A 25,955-nucleotide genomic window follows, 5' to 3' on the forward strand; every position below is an offset into this window, starting at 1 on the left:
CAGGCGAGATCCGGAGTTCAGGGGGAAATTCCCCCCCGCGTGCCTTCAGGGGGCTTCCCTGAAGGCGCGCGGGGGGCCCTTTAAACAGATCTGCGCCTCCTAGCAAGGGGGGGGGCGTGGAATAGATTTGCACCTCCTGGCTGGGAGGCACAGATCTATTTAAAGCCCCCCCCCCCGCGTGCGCCTTCAGGGGAGTCCCCTGAAGGCGTGGGGGGGGGGCGTGGAATAGATTTGTGCCTCCCGGCTGGAAGGCACAAATCTATTTAAAGGGGCCCCCTGCGCGCCTTCAGGGGAGTCCCCTGAAGGCGCGGGGGGAACCCCGAATCTGCCGAATTTATTCACTGAACCCCCAAAGTTGGCGAATTGGGCTCCCCCGTTTCCCGCCTTTTTTGAGTTTGGTTCCTCCCGAACCGAAAAACAGCCGAATCGGGGGAAATTCGGCTGTTTTTCAGTTCGAGCCAAACCGAATCAACAGCCCTAAACAGAACATCTGCATTGTTCCCATCAGTTAGAGCCTAACAGCGCATTCCTGAGATCTGAAGGTGAAAGCCCTCAGGAAGTCAGGAAAGCACTGCACCGGTGTCCGTGTCCCCGCGCCAGCGTCCAGGCAGCCAACGCTGGCATAAGCGGCCCATATGCCGGCGGGAAGGTCTGGACACTGGTTATGGGCCACTTCCACGGCAGCGCCGGCCCAGGACACTGATGGAGGCTTCCGCCCACATCTGAACTCTGGCAAAGGCTGCGCTGGTGTCCCAGGAGGTGTTCCCAGGACATTAGAGTGCCAGGCTGGGGGGTGGGGCCACCTTTAGGCAGCCTCCAAAGCCATTCCAGCCTGGGAATGCCCCCTTTTTTTGTTGAGATATGCCACCTTTTTTTGCGCAGGGGGGAGGTTTCGGTGGGGCTGAAACCTCCTTTGGAGGCAGCACAACTGCGTTGCCTCCTAAGCCCGGCATAGGCATTCTGGCCAGAAAAGCACGATTACTAAAATAAACTAGGTCTGTGGTTAAGCACTCACCATCCCAGCAATTAAGAACAAATGCAGGGGGGTGGCCACTCTATAGGCTCTTTTGAGCAATACAAAATTCTTGCTTGTCCTTCAAGGGATCACACTGAAGGAATTCCATATTACCATTCAGAAGAATGCGAATCCTCCCACCTTTCACTATTGGATTGATGCATAGGACTCTTAGCCTTCTCTTCTCCAGAAGTCCCATGCTTTATTCCAGAAAGGGGTAGGAATAAAAATGCTCCCATGACATTATAGGGTGGGGACTGGGCATGTTCATATTTTTAAATGTGTGCCATGTGTTACAATTACTTTACTTTAGATACCCTGCATTTAACATGGGTTTGAACTACCTATAACATCACTAGCAATTCTCAGATGCTGTGACTATTTAATATTCAATGTATTTTTGTTTAGATCTTGGAATGGCTTACTCTAATGACTTAAAATTCTAATGTTGCATTAAGTTGAGGATTATATTTTAATAACAATATGCAACTATGGCCTTAATTGTGGTCTGTCTCTGCCATATTTAATAAGATTTTCCATTAGTATTTTGAGCCAACATTCTGTAGTTCTTATACATTATTTCAATGAGCTATTAGATCTAACCTGAAGAACTACTCACTAGAAAAACACAGGGCTACCACACAAAATGTCAGCCCTGTGTCAAATTCTCCCCCTTCATAAAATGTTGTAAAATGCCCCATATACTGGTCATAATACTTTGAGTTTCCCCAAGGAAACCTACACCATGCTTATGTAGAGCTGGAGAAGGAAAATAGATAGTGTGATGACATCTGGACACATGATACATTTTACAAGTGGTTTGAAAGGGAAAAACTAAACAGCCTGACATCAATACCAGGTAAAATACTAGAGCAGATAATTAAATAGATGGTCTGTAAGCACTTAGAAAGAAAGGCCGTGATCACTGACAGTCAACATGGGTTTCTCAAAAACAGGTCATGCCAAATTAATCTTATATCTTTTTTTGAAAGAGTGACAAGTATGGTAGATGAAGGGAATGAATGCTGTAGATGTAGTGTACCTTGATTTCAGTAAAGCTTTTGATAAAGTCCCCCATGATCTTCTTGAAACAAAGCTCATAAAATGTGGGCTGGACACTGCTACTGTTAGGTGGATTGGTAATTGGTTGACCAACCGAAACCAAAGGGTGCTCATTAATGGCACAACTTCATCCTGGAGAGGAGTGACCAGTGGGGTGCCACAGGGGTCTGTCCTGGGACCGGTACTATTTAATATTTTTATAAATGACTTGGATGATGGGATAGAGAGCATGCTAATCAAATTTGCAGATGACACCAAGTTAGGAGGGATAGTTAATACCCCGGAGGATAGGGTCAGAGTTCAGAATGACCTTGATAGACTGGAGAGCTGGGCCATAAGTAATAAAATGGATTTCAATAGGGAGAAGTGTAAAGTACTTCACCTAGGTAGAAACAACATAAGGCACAGGTACAGGATGGGAGAGAGTTGGCTTGGCAACAGTACATGTGAAATAGATCTGGGAGTCTTAGTGGACCACAAACTGAACATGAGTCAACAGTGTGATATGGCGGCTAAGAAGGCCAATGCAATTCAGGGCTGCATCAATAGGAGTATTGTGACTAGATCAAGGGAAGTAATACTACCACTGTATTCTGCATTGGTCAGACCTCACTTGGAATACTGTGTCCAGTTTTGGGCTCCACAATTTAAGAAGGATGTTGACAAGTTGGAGCGTGTCCAGAGGAGGGCGACCAGAATGGTCAAAGGTCTGGAATCCATGCCCTATGAGGAGAGACTTAGGGAGTTGGGTTTGTTTAGTTTGGAGAAGAGAAGGTTGAGGGAAGAGATGATAGCCATGTTTAAATATTTGAAGGGATGTCATGTTGATGAGGGAACTAGCTTGTTCTCTGTTGCTTCAGAGACTAGGACATGGAGTAATGTATTTATACTAAGAGAAAAGCAATTCCACCTAAACATTAGGAAGAACTTCCTGATGGTGAGGGCTGTTCGATGGTGGAATGCATTGCCTTGGAGGGTGGTGGAGTCCCCGTCCTTGGAGGTCTTTAAGCAGAGGCTGGATGGCCATCTGTCGGGAGTGCTTTGATTTTGGGATCCTGCATGGCGGGGGGAGGGTTGGGGTCACTGGGGACGTGGGGGGGGAGGTAGTTGTTAATTTCCTACATTGGGCAGGGGGTTGGACTAGATGACCCTGGTGGTTCCAACTCGATGATTCTCATGATAGGCAGTTCCATCCTTATTTTAGAGTTTTCCAGACATCAAATATCATTCTAACGTTTTAGAAAATAATTCAAACAAAATGTAGACCTTACTGATAGAGGGTAGCTTCAGTGAGGAATTTACATCTTCAGTAATGTTTTCATTTAGATTGTTGTTGTTTAATATTCAACATAGCAACTTTGAAATAAGGCTTTCAGTTGTATTCCCATGCCATAACAATACAGCCAATAGGTCTCTTCCCATCTGTGCCTTACATAGTTCATCTTGGCAATATAATATAGCATTTGTTTCTGATCCAAATTTTGTCCAAATAATGTAAATGACATTGCTTACGATTGAGAACCAAATGCAAAGAGACTGCCATTATGAGTAAAATGTTGAACTGAGTTTTGGGTTAGATTTATGACAAAAATAATTGTCTATTCATCTCTCAAGAAGATGACTATAATTTGAAAGGGAGTTAGCAGGAGGTATCTAGTAAATACTACTCAGATGCTACTGCAGAACTGTTGAAGACACTTATGAAAAATATGAGAAATTAATTTACTTCCCTCCCATCATTTACAAGGGTTTTTTTTTTCCTTCATAATTATTGTGAGCCAGGTGAGAAAGTGGGCTTTACACTTAAGGAGGCTGGAATCAAATTCCTGGAATTTAGCTTGTTGACAGTACAATAATATTTCTATTGAGATAAATGTGTGAGAAAGAAATCTATTCAATTATATACCCTTCCTGTAGTTCTTGTACTTAGAGATAATTCATGAGCATTTTGTGGACACTGAAGTTTTCAACATTTGCTGATTCTCAGGCTCACTCCTTATACGAATCCTGACATGAAAAGTATGTGGAAGCCATGATTGGAGTAAAATCTTGTACAGTTCTTCTGGTATACAGACTGAACTGATGTAACCTGCACATTTTGTTTGCAAATGGAGTAATATGCAGACACAAATTTTACATGCAAATGACAGGTAGACATCTCCCTAGCCAGAAATCTCATGGTGAGCTGGCATGAGTACACTGAATGAGGAAAGAGGGTTGCTTGCTCCTCATTATTCCATTGTTGGGAATGTTGGGTGTTCTCATGGGATGGGACCTGGTGATGCCATATTGAATACTGTTAAGAATACTTTCACACATCATTTGGTATATATCACATGGTATCCATGTGCCAGTCACACACTCTCAGCCCTGACCCTGGCTACTATTTGGATGGGAGATCTCCAAGGAATACCAGAATCATGATGAAGAGGCAGGCAATGGCAAACCACTTCTGAGCATCTCTTGCCTTTCCCTGCTATAGATTGGTAAGGTAACATTTGTAATCTTAGCATTACATTCAATTTAACTGTAGATATTTTCCCCAGCCATAAGATTTTAAACTTTTTCCATCTTTGTATGTCTTCTCTAATACTTTCCAGACCTTTTGATAGTTGTCCTTGAAAACCCTATGGGTTTGGCATAAGTCAGCTGTGACTTGATGGCAAATATCTATATATAAAAGTTAGCTGTGTGTTATAACTTGATGCAATGGTAAACGTATAATTAATGAAGTTAAACTGAGTCACATTTATTGCTGGTTGAAACCATGTGCTAAATGTAAACTGTTAGTGCCTGATTATTGCCTCACATCTCCAATTTAGATGGTGAGTAGTTTAGATGGTGAGAGGGATAGGGGGTAGGGTTGACAGATCCAGGTTGGGAAACTCCTGGAGATTTGGAGATGGAGCCTGGGGATGACAGGGCCCTCAATGGAGTACAATACCATACAGTCCACAACCCAAAGCATCCATTGTTTCCAGGGGAACTGATATCTGTAGTCTGGAGATGAACTGTAATTCTGGGGGATCTCTAGGTCCCACCTGGAGGCTGGCATCTCTACAACAAGCAGACATGCATAGGAGCCTTAGAAGAAGCTATATATCTGCAATATGGCACACCATACCATCAACTATACAAGCAGTAGCTTTGCTTATGATCATACTATGTTGATTTAATTAGTGTACCTATACTGTTCTTTCAAAAGATATTGTAGGGCATATGGCGGGAGGGGTAAGATTTAAAACTGAATCGGGAAAGCTAAGGGATAAGGGAGATAGTGTCTAATCAGGGTTTTACAGTGCCATCATCAGACGAGTTACACTCTTCTAAGCTCACTGACTTCAGTGGATTTTGAAAGATGTAGACCTGTTTAGGATTGTACTGTTTATTGCTGACCTGGGAGATTCCTAAAATAAACCTACCTGCAGATCACTTCATCCAACCTGGAAACTATTCCCTATGCCAGATAGGTCGATGCATGTGGACTTGAAAGGAGGGAAAATCATTCTGCACGCATGAAGAGTGTTTGCAGTCTTGGCATTCAGGGCAGGGGCCAGGGTTGCCAGGACCCAGCTGGGGGCAAGGGATCCCTAGCCCCACTCCTGTATCCTGCTGCCTCATGGAGTGGCAGTGGAAGAATTAAAAAAAGGGCCAGCAACCCAACAGTTGTCTCTAGGAATTGCCAGAAATGTTATGGTTTTACTTGCTCTCGAGGAATCACAGGAATCTCTACAGCCACCCCACCCCCCAGTATTATTTCCCTCCCTTGAACTCTTTCTGATGGCCTGGAAACCCAAGCAGAGTTTATTCTTGGCACAATTTTTTTTAGCTATTCCCAGATCTATTTTTATTTTGGTATAAGAGATGTCACATGACACCCTGATGTCACTTCCGGATACAAAACTGGAAGTGATGTCACAGCCTTTCTTAAAGCTACCCCCCCCCCCATTTTTGCTCTCACTGCTCCATTGAACAGTAGCAGGAGCACAGAGGCAACATGGAAGCCTGGACTGCCTGGATAGTATGTTTCCTCAGTCCTTTGGTCTTCTATATCTAAATACTTTTATGTGGTCAGCGTTTTTAGCCTTTAAACCTGTGTGAGCATTATACCTCTTTAATCCTTATCCTAACTTCGACTATGGTAAAGACAGGTGTTGACAATGATTATTCATTGGTGAGTGTAAGGGATTCTGCACATGCTCAGTTGCATGCATGTGCTCAGACAGGCAAGTCACAGGAAGGAAGCGTGCAGTTAAGGATTACAAACAGATACCAGGCTGAGTGAATCTTGGCATCTATTTTTTTCCCTCCTGCTGCCTCTTGTCTCTCAGTATCCCACCTACTCCTGAAGTGACTTTCACAATGTAAATAAAGGTTGCAACCCCAACACATTACAAATCTCACACCAGTATTGTGCCCAGTGTTCTCAGTTATCACTGCGTAGATTAAAGAGAAGAGAGACAATCAAGAAAATATACAAAGGACCCAGGGAGAAAGGCGATGGAAGATCACATGAGAATAATTTTGGTCAGTAACAGCACAATCCTAAAAACACTGGAATAGATCTGAGTGGGATTCTGAGCAGACCTTCTTTGTGTGTGTGTGTGTGTGTGTGTGTGTGTCTCATGAAGTCACAGCTGACTAATGGCGACCCCTTAGGGTTTTCAAGGCAAGAGATGTTTGGAGGTGGTTTGCCACTGCCTACCTCTGCATCACAACCCTGGTGTTTCTTGAAGAACGTCCATCCAAATACTCACCGGAGCTGACCCTGTTTAGCTTCTGAGATCTGATGAGATCAGTCTAGCCTGGGACTATCCAGGTCAGGGCATTATAAATGACTTAGCTCTAGCCATCTGACAGTTTTCGCTCCTCCATTCCTTCCTAGGCAATCCATACGGTTGCCAATCTCCAAGTACTAGCTGGAGATCTCCTGCTATTACAATGATCTCCAGCCGATAGAGATCAGTTCCCCTGGAGAAAATGGCTGCTTTGGCAATTGGACTCTATGGCATTGAAGTCCCTCCACTCCCCAAACCCTGCCCTCCTCAGGCTCCACCCCAAAAATCTCCCACTGGTGGCGAAGAGGAACCTGGCAACCCTAGCAATCCAGATAAAAATTGCTGGCATATTTTCCCTTATATGTCCACAATGGAAAAGGGTAGACACTTACATTGGATTAAAGAATTCTGGGAATTCAAGGAGAGGCCATGGGATGCTTCTGGGAGAGTAGCTATGGACTTGCATGGAAGAGAAGGCCAGCACAATTCTTATGAAAACCTTTTTCAAGTAGGGAGTAATGGAATTTCGTATTTAGTACATCTTTGAATTGTATTGTATATTCAAAATACCAATAAAAATGCAAATTTGTATTATGCCATAAAAGCTATTTGTTTGCCTTATCAGCCTTATTAGCTGGGCAAACTATTTTTGTTTCTTTTCTCCAGCCCCCTTTTTCTCCTTTTGTTGTTCTGAAAATGAATATTGGCAAGGATAAATGTAGAATCAGGCATTAAATAATACATATATCATATTTTATTTAAGGTCTGTTCATGAATTTTACTCCAATACATTTCTGTAGAGGATGTTTAGATATTAGTTAGATGGAGAGGGTTATAGGGAAGCACAATAAAGCACTAAAAAGTGAGGTGAACAGAAATGTATAAAAGTCTAATAAAAGGGGATAAAAGAAAACAGTGAGTAAGTTTTGATGAGGTCTTTAAAAGAAGCAGGATGAGTAAGTGTTAGACTTCTTGCCAGAGATGTAATAAGCAGCACAAAAAGTGAGAGGGAGTTGGAGGAGCTTAGTGGGCTGCTGTGTGTAAACAGGAGTTTGGAGCCCAGGAAGATCTTTATTACCAACATGTCCCCATGCTATTTAATTACAGATTCCCTTAGCCCTCTATAAGCAGGGCTTATAACATCTATGAACTGGCTAGTGAAGACAGCCTTTGCTGTGACTGTAGAGGATCTGCACTCACCACCGGGGACTTTAGTGAGTTTATCTATTGTCATTCCCCAAATTAGATATATTCAGACGCTTCAGCCTGATTTTAGCATAATTTTCTATGTCCCTACGGATAGCCGCCTATAAGAGTGTACTGTACTATTTTTAGTGGGATTATTTCTGGGGGTAGGGAATGATCGTAGTTGTGTATTTTTTAAAATATATTGCCAACCATGTTGTTTAGTTTTTGTCTGGGGTTTTGTCGTAGTAGTTAGTTTAGTTTAGCTTAATAGGGGTTAGAAGGGGTGGGGAGGGAAATTTTGATGTTATTATCTCTTGCTGTTGATACTATATTGGGAGTTTAGTCTAGCATTAGGGAAAAAATCAAGTTGAATTTTAATTCAAACCATCATTGCACTGTCAGTCTGGACTTAAAGATGGAGGCAGCTGGTTGTATTACTTTGTTTTCCTTCACTAAAACTTATTGCATGTGTAAAAAGAGTTGTTGTCTGGTATTTCCATGACTGGGAAGTTTTGTTTTGTTTTTAATGTAACAGATCATGTAATATATGACATATATCCTGACGTCCTACAGTTTCAGGTGGACACCATGATATGCCCCCCCTAAAAAAAATCTGAGTACAGAATATAATAAATTGTGTATATACTGAGTAGAATATCTTCTGTTGGAAGGTACTCTGTTGGAAGGTTGGAAGGTTGGAAGGTTGCTTACTTAACGTAAGCAAGCAAACCCTCATCCCCCTCCCCCTCCGCAACAAAACCTAACTTTTGGTATTTTCCCCCCATATATGAATCCTAAACCTGAAGCAGGGATTGAACTATATATTATGTGGATTTCAAGAAACCTATTCAATTGTTATTTTAAATTTCAGATTAACTTTTTGAAGACTGAAATGGAGAGGAAGAGCAAAATGATTAGAGATCTCCAAAATGAGGTAAGATCAATGGTCATAAAAAGACTGAAATGAAATAGAATTTAAACATTTGTTTCTCTAGCAGTAAACCAGGTAATTTTTTTAAAAGATCAGATACGAAAGATGCCTGTGATATCGTTCTACCCTGTGCATTCATGATTGCTAAAAGGGAGATAGAGTTATATTTGTAACTGTATTATACCACTCTATGAAAAATTTAGAATATTTGCCCATGAATCTGTTGTTGTAAAATTTTAACTGATAAGAAGATCCATGTAGTAATACATACATAAAGAAATGTTGTGGTACATTTTGCTGGGGGAAACTGAAACTGCTAAGTGTCACTTCCATACTCATTCCATTTGCCATGGATCCAACCCATAGTATGCACTGAGGTGCCTTAATTAAAAAGGTCCCAGATTTCAAAACAATGATTGAAAAGCATTGATTCCTTTTAAAAAACTCTCTTATTATATTAATAGTTTTGATTATGTTATCTGTTACATACAATATCAGCTTATTCAATTCCACATCTAAAATCCTAATTACAGATGTTTGGTTATGGTTACAGTATGACTAGTGAAAATGCCATATTGTTGCTTCTGATTGGATAGGTATAATGTAGCTTGATGTTTAATTTGGAGTATAAAAGATAAGGATTCCTTTCAACTACTAGCTCCTTGCTGTTTGTGGGTTGCACAGCTTCCTGGTAAATATTAATATAACATTTTGTTTCTTTGAGCATGCCTCATTGGCCTTTTATGCATGGGTTGTTCCTGTCGCGGTCACCCCCCTACTAATTTGGGGCTTTGATTTCATTATGCATGTGTTTTATGACCTTCAGAAATCGCCTTGCTCTCCCCTCGCATTTTCCCCACATTTTCAGGATGTTGTTTTATCCCAAGTCTGCCTTGATTCCAAATCGAAAACCGGTATTGTACATACTTGTCACTTTGGGTTTTTCTCCCATGCCCATTCTCACTTCTCCCTCCCATGTGTCTGTCCTGCTCATCCAACCCGTCTCCTCATAGCCATTTGCGAGTGCTTTCCTATGTGGCTGCTTTCCCCATGACCCTGGTGCTAATGCATAAAGTTAACAGATGCTGTTGGCTTAACAGGCTGTCTTACAAAAATGTTCTTAGCACTTCAAAATCCCACTGAGATAAGGAAAGATCTGATTTCTTCTACATTACATCTAATCTCTTAGCTGAATTCAGATGCCTATTCCTTGTGTGTATGAATTAGAGGTATTTTTCAAAGCATTTGAGGTCAACTAAGACCAAAGTGGGACACTGTTTATAAGATGTAGTTTACTTTCAGGTCAGAGGAGTACAAACTTTGGAGTGAGGGGAGGGGAGATGTATTTCCTAACATCATTCACTGGCTGATCTTGGCCAACCCATAAGATGTTAGCTTTGCACGAATGGATTCCCTTTTGGAAAGATATGCACACAGTTTGCTTGCTTCTCTATGGCAAACAAACCTCTGGTATAATGGCTGAGTTAAGCTTGGGCTAAAGAGTAGAGAGGGGTGATATCAGGAAATTCTGTGATGCTGCAGCTATCTCTAGTCTATGCTGAACACTGCTACTAGAGTTTGACAGACCTTGTAAAGGAATCAGGCCATTGGTCTACTTTTTCCCCTTTGCTTCTTTTCCAATTTATATGCTACCATTCCAGCCTTATGGCCCACCAACCCAAAAGACAATCCAAGCAGCTTCTTGGTGTGGCCAAATTGCAGAGGGTTTCAGAGAGTACCTGTGTTAGTCACACATGGACACATGAAGCTGCCTTATACTGAATCAGATCCTTGGTCCATCAAAGTCAGTATTGCCTGCTCAGACTGGCAGCGGCTCTCCAGGGTCTCAGGCAGAGGTCTTTCACATCATCTACTTGCCTAGTCCCTTTAACTGGAGATGCCGGGGACTGAACCTGGGACCTTCTGCATGCCAATCACATGCTCTACCACTGAGCCACGGCCCCTCCTCTGCAGTCTGCAGTGGAAAAAAATCAGTACGTTTTGGGTTCAAGTTTATTGGGCCTGATTTTTCCCCAGTAAATCTGGAATGAGTCAAATACCCATACTAGTAAATGAGTATTTGGCTTTATTATCAGGATTCCTAAAATAAATTGGTTCCATTATAGTCTATGGAATTTATTTTCAAGGCTCCCGAGTGGGGGCGTTTTTCAAGGCAGAGTCACCAAATTTGCAGCATAGCTGCAAGGGACTCTCCTTAGATGGACACCGAAGTTTGGTGAAGTTTGGGACAGGGGGTTCAATTTTAAGAGCCCACAAGGGGGTTGCAGTGTGAGGAAATGAAGCCACTACTTAGGGCGACCTTCAGTTTGAGATCAGGTTTTTATGGAGGGGGACTGATATTGAAGCCAGTCCAAGTCACAACCAAGGTGGCTCTTCTGAAGGACATTGCGCATCCACGCAGGTGAGGAGTCTTCTTCTGAAGCCAGATCAGCAGCTGTTGAAACTGGTGCTTTTTAGTTGGAGCGTATCACCTCCAGACGGGACTGGGTGAGCCCTGTCTTTTAAATGAACCTTCTGCTATCCAGATTAATCCACTGAAAGTTGATGGATAGTCTGGTCTGACCAATTTGGCTCCAATTACACGACCCCTACCTCAAAAGGGCCCCAACTATGGGGTCCTAACAAAACCAGTCAAAGATAGAAAAATGGGAGAAGGGACAGAGCCGTGCATCTGAGCAAGTCGAATAGCTGAAAACTGAAAAAGCCGAATAAATATTTGGCTTTTCGGGAATCGCCTATTCAGCTTCAGGCAGATTCCGAGGTTTTGGTATTCGGCAGAAAATATACCCAAATATTGCTGAAACAGCTAATTTCGGGTTTATTTTCAGTTTGGATTTACCATTACACACAGCCCCAGTACAAGAGCTAGACTCGAGTCCAATAGCACCTTAGAAACTAACAAGATTTTGGGGGAATGAGCTTTCGAGAGTCAAATATCCCTTCATCAGATTGCAGAGGAACTGAACTACTCATGTGTTAAGGGGTCTACACTCTTACAATGTATCACTTACTGAGAAGTGAAGTTATCTTATTCAGCGAGACCTCACAGACAGGAGTCAATGATAATTCCTACTACTGTAGGCTTTCTATTGAAGTGTGCCAGAAAATTTATAAACAATGAACTTGCTTTAAATAACATTTATTTCACATTATATATATATATATATATATATATATATATATATATATATATATATATATATATATATATATATATATATATATGTGTGTGTGTGTGTGTGTGTGTGTGTGTGTGTGTGTGTGTGTGTGTGTGTGTGTGTGTGTGTGAAATAAATGTTATTTAAAGCAAGTTCATTGTTTATAAATTTTCTGGCACATTTCATATATATATATATGCATGTGAATATTTACACACTCTCAAAATATGTCATAAAATACATTATGATATATGCAAGCAGTTTCAAACAATCTTTATAAGCACTTTCTGTGTTTCATATTTCTCTCTATGAGAGTTTAAACCTTTCAACTTGTATCTCTAGATTCATTTAGAATACTACAGTTACAGAATCTTGTAAAAACATGGTTATTGTATAATCACTACAGAATCCCTATCAAAATATGATTAATATAATGGGAGGGAAGATATGATTAGTAAAAACATCTTAAAATCATTTCAGGTATCATAGCAATATTTCAGGACAAAAGACATGCTTTTATTTTGCCATGCCATTTGTAAATCATCTTAACTTCATGGGAACTGAATTTATGTTCAGGATATTTATATGTTTCAGTATGTGTTAGCTTTACCCAATGCTGTGTGTAGAGGACAGAATACCATAAGCTTTGTATTTAATCTATTCTATGTTTATGGACTTCTGATCATTGTTAAGATCAGGAATGCTACATAGATGCTGAAAGTATGTGTATATCTTAACAGTCAGCAATCAGACCTTATGTGTTATGTATAATTCATTATGTATAAGCTTAAGGCTGTATTAATGTTCTATGGAAGACTCAGTTATTCGCTGGCTTTGCCAATCTCAGAGAATATGTTTACTTGGTTAAGTCTCCATAAATTAGCCTAATAGGTTCTGTATATGTTTTATGTAAGCACTGCTTTATATGTGCCTTGTGCATTACCACAGAAAACAGAAATCTTCATTTCTTTTCAGGAATATCTCTGGCCTCTTACCCTGAGAAAGTTCTGAAGCTCTTCTGTTATTTAGAAAAGACTTCTCAACAGGTCCAGGGAATTATCTATATAGGATCTATATAGGATATACAATCCTCATGCTTGCCAGCATTTGGAAAGCCAGAACAGGATCAGACAGATCTTCTTTGAGGTTCCATTAACCCTTGCTAGGATCAATTGAGGCTCAATATACCAAATATGGTGAAGATCCAATACACTTAGACTCCCATCTCCAAGGTAGAGTGCTAGGAGTTCTAAGGTCTCCATCTTTGTCATGGAGCAGTCTGCCAGCATTTCACTTCCGATTCTAGCCTTTATGAGAACTAGAATTGCTGAATTGAATTCCCTTTCAAAAGGGATTTCTACCTTTAGGCAAGAAGACTGTAAATCTGTATGCAAGAGATGGTAAGAGAGTGAAGCCTGACAACCAGAGTTGTCTCTCTTCAATCTTCTTAGGTTTTACATCTTTCAAGATGGAGAGAGCAAGGCCAGACAGCTGAAGCTGTCCTCCAGTTACTCTCAGTCTCACACGAGAGACAGAGAAAGCTGATAGCCAGACAACCAGCACTGTCCTCTACCAACATTTCTTTCCAAGTTTTACATCTTTGGAGATGTGGAGAGAGTCTGGTCAGACAGCCTAAGCCATCTTCCGTCAACTCCCTGCCTTCTGGCAGTTTGGTTCGGGCTTTTATTCTCTCAGACCAGCGGTCATCTGAGCTGAGAGACTAGAAGCTTCTGCCCTGGGTGGCTACACTAATACCTGTATCCTTGCACTTGGCATGGTCACACATGGTGGTGGTGTGCCATTGTCACTTGGTCTGTGAAAGCATTACCATGTTCTTGGCATTGAGTCAAAGTTCACAAGTGCAAGGTCACCATCTGTTATACTGTTTGAAGACTAGATCTGAATCATTAGGATAGCATTATTCCTTCCTCACACGGCAGCTATCAGAGGGGCTAAACTCCCAGGCAGAAATGACCTTCTTGTTAATGTCAAGAAGAGGCCAAGCACCTCGGATAAGTGATGCTGATATTTTTCCAGACACAACCATCAAGCGGGCAACATTGAATATCATAACCTTGTAGTCTTGCAGTTTATTTATCTCAGAATATTAAGAATAGTCTTAGCCAGCAACTCATGACCTTTACTCTATTTTATTTACTACATCAACAATTCTGTTCAGAGAAATAAGCCTCTATAAACCTTTTTGTAAACTTTTACTTCTATGCTTTACTCATGAGATTCATAGGGAAACCACAGGTACAGGCACCCTACCTCTCAGGCCTGCAACACTCTAGAAAACTATAATGGAAACCTGCTTGTCTCTCCCCATATCAGAGTCTTTGGACTATAGGTTCTGAAACAAAGAGTAGTGCAACAGGATATAGTGACAGCCACTGTTTCAGCTGCTTTTAAAAGGGAACTTTACAAACTCATGGAGGACTGGTCCATCAACGGCGATTATACACAAAGATTAAATGGAACTTGGATGTTCAGAAACAGTGACCCTCTGAATTCCAGTGCGGGGGGTTGTGGCTTTCATGCCTTCCTTGTAGGCCTTCCAAGGGCACCTGATTGGCCACTATTTGAAAAAAGATTGCTGAGCTAGATGGAAGATGGGTGTGACAACAATATCTCCTTTGCTTATTAACAGGATATAGTGGTTGCAGCTAGGAACTACAACTAATATAGTACCCCCCCAACTGCTATTTTTTTTTTTTTTGTTATCAGAAGATATCTCACTTTCATATACAGTTTTAGAATATTTTGGTCTTTATAATTATCCAGCTATTTTAAGCATTTGATCCTAGACATAATGCTTTTATCTTCTGTGACACGTTATGCATCAGCTTAATGAGAATGTTTGTCATCTACTAGGTCCTGCAAGACAATTTAATTTCCTCTGTGCACTCCCACAAACCTCTTTGGGGAGGGTGGATTGCGCTAAGATGTCTTTTGGGGAGTCAAACAAAATCTGTGTACTCTGCACATAAAAGAGATGCATAAAAAATAAAAGGTATGAAATGGGGATCTTATGACTGTGTTGGGACTGTCTACATTAGTTCAGCCGAATGCTAATGGAGTCTAATGAATTTTGATGAATGTTATTCTTTAAACATTTTTTTTAATGCAGCATTTCCATCTTTGTGTTCCACTGAGCAAAAAAAGCATCTTTGCTGCTTGAATATATTGTGTAGGCTTTGATTGAGCTTTGCTATAAAATTTCTCTTCTCCACTTTTAATAGCCCAAGAGAGATACAAAAATGCCATTTATGGCTGTTCACAAGGGATCACAATATTACCTGAATTCTTAGTCAAATATATTCACTGGGAAAATGATACCACTACTTAACAGAATGCTTAAAGTTGTCTAATGGTATAGCAGGAATAGGGCTTACCGGCAATGCAGTCCTTTGAACCATATTGTCTCAGGGTTGGTATGCAAAATAAATTATGAGGTTTATCTCCTTGGCCTGAACTTTTCTTCTTTCTTTTGCACAAATAAACTTGTATGATTGCTTATTGAAGTTTCAGTGGAAATTTTCACTTTTCCTCTCATATGTTATCAGTTGTTACTGCTTTTTTAATACTTTGCTGTCTTTGTTCATTTCTTTTGTAATGTGGGGTGTGATTATGCCCCCTGTAGGATGCTGCAATCATTCAGGAATATGCTGAGGGGTGTCTTGAGTAAACTTAGTGTAACTTTATTCAGAACAAAGAAAAGAACCCTAGGCCTATCAGAGTCCCTCAGAGCAGCTTACCTAACCAGTTTACCCATAGCCCTATGAAGCATTGCCAGCGGGAGACTGAGAACCAGTAGAAGACTCACCAGTGGGGGAGGGGACTCACAGTGACATAGTGACATCTTCAGTGATGCAGTGACATCACTCCCGGCTTGACCAGAAGTCCACTGAACTTAATGTGTTTAGTAAGGTCTTACTCTACTTAGTATTGTATTGTAAAACCAACAGGTATCACAGGTCATGTGAGTGGGCCCTTGGTTTCAAGATGAGCAATTATTTGAAGCTATCAAGATAAGTCGTATATACTTATGTCTGACTTATGAGCTGTAAGTCAGAAGTGCCTATTGAATACAATATAGTAGCAGTTTCCAAACTGTGCTCCAGGGTGCACTTTGGGCTCTGTGAAACATCTCCTAGTGCTCTGTGAAGAGATTGGAAAGAAAAATACTACTGTCGTTTGGTTTAGTATATAGGTGCTAGGTGAAAATTAGTGCTCCATGACCAATTTCTTTCCTGAAAAGTGCTCCATGACTCAAAAAGTTTGGGAACCGCTGCAATATAGTAGAGTTTGATTAATATTGTTTTTAGAATTTATGGAATAAATTTAAAACTGGTTCATCTTCAACCTCTCAAGTTAAAAACTTTTCCATCATGGAAGCTGGTGCTGCTTTTGTGTATGTGTGTTGGGTGTGTGTGTGTGTGGGGGGGTCAGTTTATCTCCCATATGAGGGAACAATCATCCTCCCGTTCAAATCTGTAGTTCATTTGCATCTTTAACTTCTCATGTATTAGTCGTGCACATGTGCACGTTGATTTAAAAAGTTCTGTAAATGTCCGCTTGATATTCTCATTCATGTGATTGCATCAGAATTTGGTAGCAGATATTTACAGTTGCATACTTGCTCTTAAGCATTGGTTAAGTGTTTTTTTTTTTTTTTTAGATCTTAATGCAGCCATGCATACAATTACGTCAAGACTGCTCTTTTTGGATGGGTTGTGTTTATTAATGCACATGTTCACATCATTGGCCGAAAATGTGCCTAGGAGACAAAACAATTCATATTGGCAGCCAAGTATACATACACAGAACAAAATTCAAAAAGGAAAATATGGAGAAATGGCGGATTCCTTGAATCCACTTGTTCCAGTGTACAAAGCATTGGTCCCATGGGGAAACAAAGCATTCTAAAATTTCTGGAGAAATTCCAGTGATAAGAATTTCAGAACATTTCCTACCAGAAACTATAACATTAAACAACAACAACAACAACAACAAAACCTATCTGGCGCATGGCTCACTGGATGTATGGCATCTCCATGCCAGTGCTATTGCCAGAAGAGAGGGGAATTTGGAAGCACTGGAGACCATGCATTGAAAAAAAAAACTTTAAAACATTAATACTGCAGTGTTGGCAGGCACTAGTAAGCACTTCCGCCATATCAAGCTCCTGGGATAAGTAATGTTTGCATTGGGCCTGGATCTTGCATCAGTGCTTCTTCATTCTAGCCTTCTGCATCATTTAATCATGCTTTGCTGGTCCAATATCTTTCAGTTGCCTGAGCACACGTACACATCAAGACGTAGGATTGATGTGATCTGCAGCTTGCTCTTCTGTTGGCTTGGGCTTTATTTTATTATTCACTAGCAGGATTCTTGGGTTCTGATCATTTATTTACACTTAAGAACATAAGAATAAGCCCTGCTGCATCAGACCAGAGGTTCATTCACTTCAGCATCATGTTTCCCACAGTAGTTGCTACCAGAAGGCCTACAGACATTACACAGAGTCCAAAACCTTCTCCTGTTGTTGCTCCCAGATAAGTAACTCAACCACATGCTAAAGTAACCAAGGGTATTTTTTTTCTGTTTAGGCAACATGTCTAGATTTACATAATTTATGTATGATATAAATAGCCATGTCTTGTTTGATCATTTGGATGCTATGAAATTAAATCTGCCTTCTTAATATATCCAGACTTGTAATTGTTGTCTGAATTTATCAGCCCAGCTTAGAAAAGATTCTCTGTTATTGCTGAAGAGAATTCTATGGCAGACTAGGTATAATATCAGTTATCCTGGTAAAAGCATTTAAACTCACAGCTGTATCTTAATTTGGGTATTGTTCTGAGTGTTTGTAAAATAATCTGTTTTGTGGATCAGTTGTTGCTAAGACATTTGATTTGCGTTGTATTGGCTCTTGTTGGTAGCAACAATGATTTTGTAAACTACTCATTCTATGTACTCAAAGAGGGCACACATGCTTTTGGTTATATCTTTTGCTTCACAAAAATACAAAGCTAAATATTTTTGTGAGGAATTGACAGGGTTTTTCCTTTTTAAACGGTAGACATTAGGGAATTTTAAAAATTCTTCAGTGCTTCAAAGGAGAGAGATCACACAATGTGAAACAGAGTTAGAAGATATGTATGAGGAGAATTTCATCTGTGAAACTTTTACTGCATACTGAGGGAAGAGGTAAAAGGGGGATAGATTCATTCAAAGAATAGGATTAATGTACACCCACTTAAGCCAGAACAGTGAAATGCACATAACAGATGAAGAAACTGATTAAAGAAGGCCTTGACATTTTACAGTCAATATTGATCTCAATTCATGAGCTCCTGTTTTCTTTAAATATTCATTTATTGCTAGGATTGCCAACCTCCAGGTGCTAGCTGGAGATCACCTGCTATTACAACTGATCTCCAGCCGATAGAGATCAGTTCACCTGGAGAAAATGACTGCTTTGGTAATTGGACTCTATGGCATTGAAGTCCCTCCCCTCCCCAAACCCCACCCTCCTCAGGCTCCGCCCTAAAAACCTCCCACCAGTGGAGAAGAGAAACCTGGCAACCCTATGTATTGCATTTATAGCCCACCTTTCTTCCATTGTGAAATTCACAGTAGTGTGCGTAGAATTCGAAATAGGTTTCTGGCACACATAGCAGACCTGCAGTTTCATCATAAGTTCTCTGTCCATCCCGGAGACCATGCTATTACCTTTAATTATTGTGTGTGTGCATGTGTGTATTTTTCTGTTCACATTGTTTTTAATCCTTTGTGTTCATTTTTTGTTGTTGGAAGAAGTATAAAAACAGTCTGTATTCCAGTATCTGCCACTCTTGTAGTAGAGAACACTAATGAACAAGAACAGCTCTTAGTTCATTCCAGTCCTCCAGGTGCTGCTTATCATATTTAGTACAGAGGATATTAATTTCCTCTGAAATCTGACTGTAAAAAAAACAGATCCTGTTGAAAAGTTTTCATAGTCATTGCCCGAACTTCACTGAAAATACATACCCATTGCTTAATAATTGATTGATATATTTTAATGTTTAAAATTATGAAACACATTGGTGTCAATTTTAACAAAAAGAGGGAGCACTGGTACATTCCCATGTAGTTGGATTCTTCCCTGATCTTCATTTTACAGTTCATTAGTCCCAAATATTATCACATTAGGAAGCCCAAAACTGCCTATTTAACATGCATAATTATTCAGCTCAAACTCATTTACATTTCAAGTACCTGCCATTTTACCCTTATAAAACTATGTCTAGGCTGATTAATGAATATTCCAATTTTAACCCTTTTCACTAATTTTGTCAACACATCCCTTTACTTACCTGTCTTGTTGCTTATTACCTAATCATTCACATTACTAAACCATTCAGATACATTTTGGCATTTCCATTATTGGAGACCATTATCCTTTGGGGTTGGATCCTAGGTCCTGCTAGTGAAAGGTGTTGGTGGAGGTTGATTTTGCAATTCTGGGAATTGTGGAGCTTGTATGGATAGCTAAAAACCTACACAACATTGTTCATTGCAGTGAGGAGTGGGAAGCACAGAAATTCATCCCTTTCTGCCTGTGTCATCCCGTCCACCATAAAATGACAGCATCTTGTGCACGTTTCCCTGAGAGTAAGCCCCTATTGAACTCAGTGTGACTTATTTCTGAGTAAATGTGTACTGAATTATACTGAAGGAGAGAAAAAAGATAATATATTTCTAATAAAAACGGAAAAGGAAGTGATACTGCGCTAAAACCATCAGGTATGTGTGGAATGTAGTGTGCATCTTCTGAAGTAGTAAAGATGTATAGAACTTCCAGTGATCATTGAATAGATCTCATAGAGTTAAGAATGTCAGTTTCAACATAGGCATTGATGAAGGAGTTGATCCAAATCAATCCTAAAATGACTAGGAAGGATGAAATAGTAGGGACAGACAAATATTTCTGGCTCTGTTTCATCATATTTCATCTGATAGTTCTGGGCTTCTCTCCTTAGAATCACTTTTCTTTCTTTGGGGAAGGGTGCATTTTGCCTCCTTAATTGGTATTTTATACTTATGCAATATTTACTTATACAATGCAATGCAATCTGTGTGCATGGGAGACACACAGATGCAAGCAATTTTATCAGCAAACATTGAGCAAAATAGTTTTTAAAAAAATTTCTAGTTCACATGTAAAGAAAGCACAGAAGGGTTCGCCTGTTTCTAAACAAAACCAGAGTGCATAAGCATGGGAACCACCCTTCTACTGCCAGATAGTTGACAGAGGCATATTTGAAATTAGTAATAGAAATTGGTCTTGCATAGGGTTGCCAAGTTCTTCTTTGACACCGGTGGGAGGTTTTTGGGGCGGAGCGGCTGGAGATCAGTTGTAATAGCCGGAGATCTCCAACTAGTACCTGGAGGTTGGCAACTCTAGTCTTGCACAAGTAACCTTTCTGTGGGCAGTCACCAGCCATTTGCTTTGCTCATGTGCTCTTTCTCCTCGCATTGCTACCTTCCCTTTCTATTGCCCGCTTATGCATCCTCAATGTACCTTGGGTCATAAGATTTGGGACAGAAACCTATGACAGAAACCAGCATGAATAGAAAGACAGATACACATGCTGTTCGTTGCATGAGTGCTTACCTAGAGGATGGCCATATCTGGGCCCAGCCGAGCACTGGGAGACGCCCAGTCATGCCGGACAAAGAGCAGGGATGGCTGGATCTTTGTCCCTTCCTCCTTCCTAGGGTTGTCAACGTCCAAGAGGTGGCTGGAGATCTCCCGCTATTACAACTGATCTCCAGGTGATTGAAATCAGTTCCCCTGGAGAAAATGGCTGCTCTGCAAGGTGGACTCTATGACATTATAACCCATTGAAGTCCCTCCCCTCCCAAAACCCCGCCGTCCACAGGCTCCACCCCCAAAACCTCCAGGTATTTCTGATCCCGGAGCTGGCAACCCTACTCGCTCCTTTGTGAGGGGCAGGGCCCTTGTCCTATGCAGTTTTTTCCTCCCAGTCCTCCCCTGACTGGGTATATCAGTGGTTGTTAAAATACTATGTTTATTCTTTGTTGTATCAGCAAAAGACCTTTGCTGCTTTGAATGATACCTGTTCTTAGTTGTTGTAGCCAACATGGTGTAGTGGTTAAGTGGTTTGGAGCGGTGGACTCTGATCTGGAGAACCGTGTTTGATTCCCCCCTCCTTCACATGAGCGGCAGAGGCTAATCTAGTGAACTGGATTTGTTTCCCCACTCCTACACATGAAGCCAGCTGGGTGACCTTGGGCTAGTCACACACTCTCAGCCTCACCTACCTCACAGGGTGTCTGTTGTGGGGAGGGAAAGGGAAGGTGTTTGTAAGCTGGGTTGATTCTTCCTTAAGTGGTAGAGAAAGTCGGCATATAAAAGCCAACTCTTCATCTTCTTCTTCTATCTTAATTCTTCTGTAAATGTTTTGTATAATATTAGTCCAAGGTCATTTCTGTATTTTCTCTTTCTCTTATCATATCGATAATCTGTACTCTTATCTCAGCAGGAAACTCAATTTCAGACAATTTATATTTTTCCATCCCTGGAAAAAAAAGCTTTGATTTTCACCTTCTTTAATAACCTTTCATTTTTCTTTATATATATTTCATTAATATTGATTTCCTTCTTCTTTTGTAAAAAAAAACAGCAGTGATGGCTGTGTTCCACTAACCTAATTGCCTGTGTGCTGATATAGCATTTCTGTATCTACCTGGTGATGCTGCATCCTGTAGCTTTTATTTTTGGAGTGTGTTTCATGTCCTGAAATAAATCTCAGAGTGCCATGTCTCTTCTGTTTTGTGTCAAAATAATTGTTCTGTTCATAAGTTATCTTTATCCATAATTCTTTGGATCACTTGAGTTCCTCCATATGTAGGCAGCCTGGATTAGATCAATCAAGGCTGCAGTCCTGTGCTTCTATATGATTTACTTCCATACAAATAGTTGAGGCTTGCAGTCTTAAAGTAAGTAAACAGTGGGTGAAAACGCATAGTCGCTTTAGCCTCCTTTATTCCCTGTTTCAGCTAGGATTTGGCCAGAATTGAACACATGTTCGGCGAAAATGCATGCGTTAGATCCTGGCTGAATCCTGGCTGAAACAGGGAATAAAGGAGGCTAAAGCGACCATGCGTTTTCGCCCAAAATATGTCAAATCCAACTGTGTGTGTGTGTGTGTGTGATGTTCCGTCAAGTCACAGCTGACTTATGGCGACCCCTTTTGGGGTTTTCATGGTAAGAGACTAACAGTGGTGGTTTTCCAGTGCCTTCGTCTGCACAGCAACCCTGGTATTCCTTGGTGGTCTCCCATCCAAATACTAACCAGGGCTGCATGTATAATACTAGTTTTGGCTTCCCAATGGTATCTTGCATTACTTCACATTGCATCGGTGTTTTATTACATATACCATATAGACATATAATATCCATCTTTGAATAGTATACACTGCTTTGGTTAAAAATAATGTCCAAACCTCACACCGCAACTGACGCTTCAGGGGATAAAGAAAAAACCTGACCAGTGAGTTGTATACATCCCAGTGACCATTTATGATGTGAAAAGTGGTTCTTCTTTTGTGTTAAAGATGGTAAATTGTTTGATTAACTGATGATTGAGCAACTGATAAATGTAGCGATGGATTAATTGAATCAGAGCTGCATATAATATTGAGCTTTGGGAGTGGTGAATTGTTTTATAGTATCCTTGGATAATTGTTCCATGAATTTTTTTCTGGGCTAAATGGATAAAAGACCCTGGGACAGCACTGCAGTGGCCGTCCATTGGTGCAACTGAGGCATGGGCCCCTGCACCGGCATGATTGTAGGCAATTCTGGGGGCATGACTGGGTTTAGATAGTTGGCTCCCTAAGCCCTTTCAGCCCAGGAACACCCCCTGTCAGAGGCGGAAAGTTACGCCAACAAAAAACATGGCTCAGACCATAGCTGCCAATTGTACTAAAAAACCAAGTGCCCTGCCACTGCCACAGCAACACCCATGAGGTCTGAAGCAACTCAGGGGCATGACCAATTGTCTCCCTCCCCTGTGTCAGCAAAGCCCCAGCCCCCCGCCCCAGCACCCAATTGCAGCCCTTTCCCCAGCCTCACAAAAACTCTGGCGAGGATGCTGCACAACTCATGAGGTAGGGCACATGGAATGGGACTCTGTGTCAGAGTTCTCTGATGTGTGGATTGAGAGCAAGCAGCAAAGCACATTGGTGGTGGGAAAAGCACGGAAAGGGCACCTAGCACTACTGGGAGAGCCCTTTGTACCAACACCTTAAGGGGAGAGCAGAGTCCATTCTCTGTGGCTGACCTCTACCATTACAGAACCCAAACAAGGACCTAATCTTCAGAGGCACCACCCAAAGGGGCAGCCATGCACTGATGGTAAACAGGGGCCTGGTTCCCAAACCTGCTTCCCTGTTCCCCTTGTTCATAGCTGGGAGCCACTCTGGTGACCACACCTCTCACTCCCAAGCCCAGCAGCACCAAGGGGGTGGCAGGAGCTGTGGCCTCATGGCACCATGGCCCTTCACACACAGGGGTGATTGGTGTCTGGGGAGTGCTCTGGGAGAGCTGCCAGGGAGGGGCCCCCAGGTTCTCAGCTCCACGCTGGGCTGTAAACTCATTCCTTTGGCAGGCTTCCCCCCAGACAGTGTACTTCATTGGGGGTTGTGGTGGAGCCCTACATTCTAAGTAGGTTGCCACATAGCCCTTGAACTCATTCTCTTGCAGGGACAGAGCCCTTTGCAGTAGCTTTTGCATTGGGTGGATTATCAGCAGTCACTGAGCACTTCAATGCAGGACAGGTGAGCATGGTTCAGAGGGAGCCAGCCTCTGCTGGCAGGGAGGGTTGCAGTGGAGTTCTGGGCCACAGAGTGGAGTCTGCAGCAGGCTGCCACAGACATGGCACTTGTGCCCCCTTGTATTGCTGCATGTGTCTCTCTTTTTTTTCTGAATGTGAAGATCCAATAGTTCGAAATCTGCCCCAGCCCAGTTCTTCCCCTGCCCCGTTTTGCTCAAAAGTCAACTGTTCTCAGCCTGCTGCTCCATCTATGGCTCTGTCCCACTTGGATGCTTGCTGCCCAAGGAGAGGAGCTGTCCACTTCCCTGTGGTTTGTCAGAGGTGGTCTCTGGAGTCCTTAGCCCCTTCCTCCATTAGCCATTGAAAAAAAGTTTTGTTTTCTGCCACAGCTGGATCTCTATGTGAGTCAGATACTTAGCACTCCAGAATTGTCTCGGAGAAACACCAGAAAGATGATGTCCACTATTTGCAAGTCACTTGATTTTTCCTGGCACTTGTAGGGAGGTTGCTAATGTGTTCCCTGGAGAAAGCCTGAAAAATAAGGGGGGTCAGGAGGCAGCCTGTGGAGGCTCCACTTTCAGGCCCCCTAGAGTGACTACTGCTGATTGGTCATTCCCTGTGTTCTGTGGCTGAGGGAACAGTACTAGCCATGTCCAGAGGACTCCCTGTTGAATCATCATCTGCAGGAAAGCCAAGCAGAAACACATGCAATGATGGCAACTGGGCACTATGCTAGGCTCAGCCATGGATGTGGTGCCCCAGTAGGGTACACAATCTCAGCCCTATGGGGACGGACTTCGCCTCGAACCCCCCTTGAGGCAGATGATGGTGCTACACTTACCTGTCCTGTGTTGAAATGCTCAGTGACTGCTACAGATCCATCCACTGCAGGACCTGCAGCAGCTTCACATGGCTCTGGTTCTGCAAGTAGGGTTGCCAGCCTCCGGGTAGTGGTTGGAGATCTCCCACTATTACAACTGATCTCCAGGTGACAGAGATCAGTTCCCCTGGAGAAAATGGCCACTTTGGCAATTGGACCCTATGGCATTGAAGTCCCTCCCCTCTCCAAACCCCGCCCTCCTCAGGCTCCACCCCCAAAATCTCCAGGTATTTCCAAACCTCGATCTGGCAACCCTAGTCTAGCCTCAAAGTAACCATAGCATGGATCCATGTAACATCCATTCATCTCTTCCTACTGATCTTTTATCCAGTTGCTGCATACTTTTCAAAGTTTCATAGTTCTCTTTAAATTAATGACTATTCCCAGGTGCCCAACTGATTGGCTTGCTCCTTACTGGGTTCCTGTGATTATAACAACATGCTTGACTTGTCTTCTTTCATAACATTTTGTAATCCTCAACTAAGGGAATAATAATAATGGGGAAATGTGTTGCTATTCACATTGATAATGTCCAAAGATCTGACGATTATGTCTGCTCAGAATTGTCTTCTGTTTGTGATCCTCACAAACAGAAGTGTGTGTGATCCTCATGTATGAGGATATTGCTATTAAATAATAGTTAGTGACAACTGACATTTTCTGAATCTCATGGGCAGACAAATATATTACTATCTGGAAGGGATGCCTAAAGCAGGAATTATGTTAACGTGTATTCATAATAATTAAAGTGCCAGAAAAATAACAATAATAAAACCCACCCAAAGAAGATGGGAGTTGCTTGCTATGCTTCATTTCATAAATGATCACTTGAAGATGGCATTTGTGTGTGTGTGGGGGGGGGGGGAGAACATGACTTCAGACTACTCACTGTTAAAATGTTTTTTGGTTTGGTTTGGTTTTTGGCTAATTAATCCCTACAAATTAATCCCTAATTAATCTCTACAAATTCTGAACAGGACAAAATTTTCATTTGATGGTTAAATAGCCATATTCCCACAGAGCAAGTACAACAGAGGTACCCAATGCCATTGTGCCATATTCTATTA

General features: G+C 41.6%; 1 protein-coding gene across 4 annotated transcripts in view; it reads left to right on the top strand.

The window, feature by feature from the left end:
• LUZP2 (leucine zipper protein 2) overlaps positions 1–25,955 on the top strand; it is a 426,207-nt gene that overhangs the window by 222,628 nt on the left and 177,624 nt on the right. For all 4 annotated transcript variants that reach the window (XM_056850997.1, XM_056850998.1, XM_056850995.1 and 1 more), the window contains exon 5: positions 8,915–8,977. In XM_056850997.1, coding sequence (XP_056706975.1) covers positions 8,915–8,977 — 63 coding nt within the window. The remainder of the gene's footprint in view (positions 1–8,914; positions 8,978–25,955) is intronic.

The sequence above is a fragment of the Euleptes europaea genome, chromosome 6, assembly GCF_029931775.1.
Source record: "Euleptes europaea isolate rEulEur1 chromosome 6, rEulEur1.hap1, whole genome shotgun sequence".
Classification (NCBI taxonomy): domain Eukaryota; kingdom Metazoa; phylum Chordata; class Lepidosauria; order Squamata; family Sphaerodactylidae; genus Euleptes; species Euleptes europaea.